Here is a 6,718-nt window from a genome sequence, read left to right as displayed (position 1 = left end):
GAATTCAGCCTTTTTGGGAGCCAGGACAAGGACCTGAGGCAAGATCACCCCTGAGGCATCACTGCCCCTTCCACAGCAGAGACTTCCCTCCTCTTTACAGAACACTTTGCAACCCACTGACAAGTTTTGTTGCTGCTCTGGGTTGCAGCATCCTCTCTTCAGGTCTTCATGGACTGAAATCATCTCATGGGGACACCTTCCAGTAGCTCAGATTGCTCCAAGCCCCATCCAACCTGGCCTGGAACACTCCCAGGGATGGAGCAGCCACAGCTGCTCTGTCCAACATCTTCCTAAAGCTTCTCACTTGGAGACACAACCACCAGCACTAGGCCCTAGAGAAAAATTAAGGAGTTCTAAACCAATTCCACATTCAATGTTTATTTACCTGTAATCCAAATAGAAACATGTACCCCAATCTCACCTGAAAGTTCTACCCAGATTGGTTGAAATTAAAAAAAACAAACCCCTACAGAACATTCTTTCATCATCTGACAAGTTAAAAAGCTGCATTGGAAAATCATTCTCAGTAGCCTGTCAAAACAAGTGACATTTTACTGGCAGGAGCATCTGCAACTTCTACCAAGGAGAAGCAAAGTTCTCAAGCAACAGCAGCATTGTACAATCAGTTGCTTAGCATAAAAGAGGTTTATGATAGGACAATTTTTTAAAAATCAGGTTTTTTTCCCTACTGAAAGGAGTAAAAATCATGAAAAAAACAATCCTCAAGTCCACTTCAGGGAGGCACAGACTCCACACTTGTTGGTAAAGCCAGTTTCAAGGAAGACTCTCTTTGGCCACAGACTACTCCACTAGGAAGGTCCATCCAGCATCTGGGATCCAGGAGTGCAGTTTGACATCCTTTTGAGGCCAAAAAAAGGTGCATGTTGCTTACGGAGACAAAAGAAAAACACAAGTGAAAAGCAGTTTGAAATGTTGGGACACACACACACAAACACAAATACCCTATCCATTGCCTAGGGATCCATGCATGATCCTGAGAGATGAGCTCCAGAAAAAGAAAAGGAGGGTTCTTTTGGGTCAATGTGCAAGGTCTTGGTTGAGAAGTTACTCAATACTTACTGCAGGGAGTGGAAATGAAGAGGAATAATTCAACTAGCATCAGATCAGAGCTGAATTTGAACCTGTAATTCCTAACAGAGCATCCCAGATGTCTGTAGCTGTTGGTAATTCCAACTGAAATAATCCTTGGAAACATTAACAACATCTTCAACATGAACTGAAAGGCATCAAAAGATGGTGAGGTATGAGAGCAACAAACTGCTCTGAGTGCTGAGACTTTCACTAAGTACCTCGGAATCTCCAACTATTTCTTTGCCATCTCACTCTGAGGAGCTGGAAAACTTGCAAATGTGTATTGGGAACAAACCATTCTGATACAAAGAGAGAATGAAGAGTTTCATCCAAAGAAAGGACCAAACCCCTCAAACATCAGATTTGCCTACAAGCAAACCATGTGGCTGTTTTCTCCCTCCCCTTCCAAGACCTGAGGCTGCAGACTGAATCCACAGGAACCCAAAAAGCAAAGGACTAAGAGGCAAAACAACTTCATGTACACAGCTGGATTCTGCTGTCTGGCGTTGTCCTGGGATAGCACCACCACAAAAAGGTTGGCCACAGCCTAGTGAAACTGGACAAACTCCTCCAGAGTTCTGGGGATCTGGTTTTGGTAGGTGATGTTGTAGATCCTCACGGCACGAGCAGCCAGGCACTTGAGACTCAGCTTCATTTGAGTTTTAAGGAGGATTTCAGACACCCCAGTGGTGCTTTTATCCAGAGGGGTCTTCTTCTGCTTGTTGGTCATGTCTGTGTGAGCACCAGCCTCCACCAAGCTAATGATGATGGAATGCAATGTCAAGAAGTCGCTGATGGGTCGGTGGTACTGGACAATGATGTGGAGGGGGCTGTTCCCCTCATTGTCCACAGCATTCACATCAGCACCACAATCCAGCAGCAGCTTGGTGACCAGGGAGTTGGGAAAGCTGCAGACATCATTGGTGTGGAAGTCGTCAACTGGAGTGCTGGAATTGACAGCATGATGCAGCAAACTGGAGCCATCCCTGGTCCTGGGGTCCAGGTGGATCAGGTTGTAGATCTGCTTGTTGATACGTGACTGATCCTCCTCACTGCACTGGGTCTTGGTGGAGATGCAGACCAAGTACAGAAAGGTGAAGATGTTGCACTCATAGTTGTCCATGGCTGTGTGGATGTCAGAGTCTTGGGTGGTTTTGATGCGGGACATGCCTTGTTCAATCTCCAAGACGCTGCACCGCAGGACACTCTCGATGTCCTTGGCCTTGACAGGCTCATTTAAGTGTATCATCTGGGAGAAGACCTGAGCAAACCTCAGGAGGTCTTTATGGGTGTTCCTGTTGCCTTTCTGCCTTAGGTGCAAGGCATGGAGCCACAGCTTGATGCACTGCTCAAACTCCATGTTATCAGCATACACTGCCCCCCGGTAAATAATGGGGTGGGACACATCGATATTGTCTGAGCCCAGAATCCTCTCCCTCACAATCAGCCCTTCCATGTGAAGGGCATCTCTGTCCTGCCTAATAGACTCTAGTTCCTGAGGGGTCCTGCATTCAGTCCTGCTCCCATAAGCTTCAATCTGTGGAAGAACCTCCTTCTCGATGATGTTCTCACTATCTCGGTACCTCTCCAGCATTGCTAGGTATAAATAGTGGTAAGTCTTCAGTATATCATAGTTCTCTCTATCGTTAGCAAATGAGGCACCCAAAAGCTCCAGAGCTTCAATCCTGCTCCTCCTATCACAATCCACATGAGCAAGGAGCAGCTCCACCACGTCAGCTTTGCAGCTCTCGGCAGCGACCTTCAATGGAGTCATCCCGTGGCCGTTGACCATCATGGCTGCCTTCCACTTGACCAGCTCCCTCACGATCTCCAAGTGCCCAGCCTCAGCTGCAAAGTGCAAGGCTGTGGCTCCACAGTGGGCCTTGGCATTGGGGTCAGCATGCTGCTCCAGGAGATACCTCACCACGTCCGTGTGGCCCTTGTACGCAGCGATCATGAGGCAGGTGTTGTCGTACTTGTTGGCTATGCTGATGTTGGCATTGTTCTCTACCAGGTATTTGACAATGTCCAGCCTGCCATCGAAGCAGGCTGCCCTCAGAGGGGTGGAGTTGGTCACTGTAGTGTGGTTGACGTTGGCTCCGTGGCTCACCAGCAGCTTGACCACCTCGAAGTGACCTGCTCCGGCCGCACACCACAGAGCTGTGGCTCCATCGATGACAAAGCTGGAAAGGGGAGGACAGAAAGAAGAGGTTATGCTGATATTCTTCCAGAAAGCATCTCAAAAGAGTCAACATGTCAGGCACACAACCCCATTAACAGGTATCTTTGAGTCATCCCATTCCTGTACCTGAATAAATCACCAGGTGAGTCACATGGTGAAAGAATGAGCACAAAGGCATCACGAAGGAAGGAGTGTTGGGAGTTGAAGCTTCAAAGCAGCCAAAGGATTTGGCCACATGTCCACTAGCACTTCCCAGGCTGCTTTGAAGATCCCACCCACCATCTCCAGCCTTCAGCCCAGGGAGGTCTGGGAAGAAGAGGTGCAAGAATTATCAATTCTTTGATGCCTTGTGCCAAACTGATATATTAAGTGACATATTAAGGTCATCAAGTTGGACTTGATGATCCTAAAAGTCTCTTCCAACCTTCAATGAAAAATGCAAGAAAACACCTAAAACGGATATATCGACCTAAAAAACCCAAACTCAGACACACAGTTAGCATTTGGACAACACTCTCACGCCATGGAGTGATTCTTGGGGTGTCCTGGGCAGGGCATGGAGTTGAACTTAGATGACCCTTGTGGGTTCCTTCTAACTCAGGATATTCCATAACTAGATCAGCCCTGGCAGCAAAGATGGCTTAGAGGTTTCCTATCCCATTCTGGTTAGACAAATCAAACTCCAGGAATAAAATACATCTTAAAAAAGCAGAAGTTTTTCCAAGCTTGACTGTTCCAGAGCCCCAGTTTTACTGTGGCCTTGCAGACAGAAATGAGGGGACAGGTCACTGTTCCATGAGCTGTTTTCATTCCCCAGCCCAGCACATTGTGGAACTTCAGAGATAAAGGCTGATGTGCTTCCCATTCCCATTCTGAAGCAGGATTTAAATGCAGGAACAGGCAGAAGTTCATACAGGCTCAAGGCACATTCCAAATGACAGAGGAGGGACAAATATGCTTCCCAGAGTTAAAATACCAGCTTCATTCTAACTTGAACACTAATTTTTAACAGTTGTTAGGAGCTGCAGTGACAGGACAAGGAGTAATGGGGAGGAATTGAGAGAGGGAAAGTTAGGAAGGAGTTTTTTGCTGTGAGGGTGGTGAGACACTGTCCCAGGTTGCCCAGGGAGGCTGTGGCTGCCCCAACCCTGGCAGTGTTCACAGCCAGGTTGGATGAGCCTTGAGTAACCTGCTCTGGTGGGAGGTGTCCCTGCCCAGGGCAGGGGTTGGGGCTGGGGGATCTCCAGGTCCATTCCAACCCCTTAACAATCTATGATGAAGCTCTTTCATAGCACAACAGGAACAATTACGGCTGTTTGTAAATCCAACACCTCCAAGCAACACTCCTGTTTAAAAGTTCTCTGAGCTGCAGGGGGAATTCACAGCAAGAAATCATTTATTTTGTAAGTAATCCCATGAAAACGCTTTTCCATTAAAGCGGGAGGAAATCAGGGGCTAAGATTGGTTAGGAACACGAGGTAATTCAGTGGGGCACAAGTGAAATCCCAGAGGCCAAACAAGGGGAGCTGCTGTGCCACCTTATCTGAGGCACCACAATCCCTCGGGATCACATGGCTCCTCTCCTCTGCCACTGCACCCATTGTGCCTCAGACAACACCTCCTTTAATCTGGGCCAGGCAGAGGCTCTGGCAAGCACATCAACACCCCAGCAAGGCACAAATTCAGCAGCAGAGCAGCTGCTGCCTGTCAACAGAAGCTCTTCCTCAGGCTGGATCTGGGGCAAACCTCACCCAAGGAATTTGCAACCAGTTTCTGCTTGGGAAAAGAAAAGGTTGGGAGGGAAAAGGAAGAAAACAACCAAACTAGAAGGGGAAGTGGGTTTCTCCCCCTGCACTGAGGCAAGGTGGAAATGCACAGGTCACTCCTGCTCCACAGGAGCTCCACAGGTCCAGCTCCAGTTCAGCAGATGGAAGACACCTGCAGGGACTCATCACAACCCTCTTGATAGGTGTCTCTGTGAGCTCTTCTCCCTGTGCCAAACACCTGCAGGACCTGAAGCTGTTCCAAACAGCTTCAGCATTACTCAGCCTCATGTTTAATGCTGATGTACTGGGGAGAACTCGATGAGCACTGTGGGAGATCTAAAAACAACACAGCACTGGGGACGTGGACATCACAGGAGGCTTCTCCCCACACAGTGACACCAGATCTGGTGCCCTGCTGGGTCCCAACTGAGGGCCTGGCACCCTCTTCCTTCCCTTCCCATCCTGAAATGTCACATTTACCTCCTGGCCATCCCACATGTTGGCTACCAGCAGTGAGGAAGGGATGAGGCTTGGGATGTCTGGGCTGGACACTGAAAACCCCTCAGTTTGGGTAAACAAAGGGCTGAGTCCTGGTGTGCAAGGTACCAGCACGCCATGATCCAACTCCTGGTGTGCAGGGACCACCCTGCCCTGATCCAGCTCCAATTAACCCCAATCCAGCTCCAGGTCTGCAGCTACCACCCTGCCCTGACCTCCAGATGTGCAGGGACCACACTGCCCCGATCCACCTCCAGATGTGCAGGGACCATCATGCCCTGACCTCCAGATGTGCAGGGACCACTCTGCCCTGATCCAGCTCCAGGTGTGCAAGTATGAGCCTACCTTGATCCAACTCAGGTAACCCTGATCCAACACCCTACCCCAACCCCATACCTGCTGTCACCTGCAGCCCCAAACACCATCACAGAAAGGCCACTTTGGCCCAGCAAGCAAGAACACAAGAAAACCTCCTCACCAAGGGGAAACCCTTTGGGCTGTGGGGACTATCTTATCCACAAATGAGAAATCTTGGCTTTACAGCTCATAAAGCTTCAGGTGGGACCTCCACTCACACAGGCATCTGTAGGGTTGTGCAGGAGCTCCCAAGCAGCACTGGGGAGGGATACAGGGCACCAGGTGGGATCTCTAACCACCAAGACATCTGTAGGGCTGTGAAGGAGCTCCCAAGCAGCACTTGGGGGACATAGGGGACCAGGTGGGACCACCAACCACACAGGCATCTCTAGGGCTGTGCAGGAGTTCCTAAGCAGCACTGAGAGGGACATGGGGCACCAGGTAGGATCTCTAACCACAAAGACATCTGTAGGGCTGTGCAGCAGCTCCAAAGCAGCACTTGGGGGAACACAGGGCAGCAGGTGGGACCTCCAACCACACAGGCATCTCTAGGGCTGGGAAGGACCTCCCCAACAGCAGCTGGGAGGGCACAGGGCACCAGGTGGGATCTCTAGCTATGAAGGCATCTGTAGTGCTGTGAAGGAGCTCAGGGGTGGCAGAGGGCAGCAGGTAGGACCTCGAACCCACAAAGACATCTGTAGGGCTGTGCAGGAGCTCCTAAGCAGCACTGGGGTGGCAGAGGGCAGCAGGTAGGACCTCGAACCACACAAGGCATCTGTAGGGCTGTGCAGGAGCTCCCAAGCAGCACAGGGAGGGCAGAGGA

General features: G+C 50.0%; 1 protein-coding gene across 1 annotated transcript; it reads right to left on the bottom strand.

Annotated features, from left to right (window-relative positions):
• Positions 1-1,639: 1,639 nt before the first annotated feature.
• Positions 1,640-3,275, bottom strand: FEM1B (fem-1 homolog b (C. elegans); the record flags this gene model as incomplete). Its single annotated transcript, XM_009084767.1, has 1 exon — positions 1,640-3,275. A coding segment is annotated over one exon (1,636 nt), but the record flags the coding sequence as incomplete, so codon positions are not given.
• Positions 3,276-6,718: the final 3,443 nt, after the last annotated feature.

Source organism: Acanthisitta chloris, unplaced genomic scaffold (genome assembly GCF_000695815.1).
Source record: "Acanthisitta chloris isolate BGI_N310 unplaced genomic scaffold, ASM69581v1 scaffold5251, whole genome shotgun sequence".
Lineage (NCBI taxonomy): Eukaryota > Metazoa > Chordata > Aves > Passeriformes > Acanthisittidae > Acanthisitta > Acanthisitta chloris.
The sequence above is the reverse complement of the archived record's forward strand: the minus strand, read 5'-3'. Positions and strand labels throughout refer to the sequence as shown.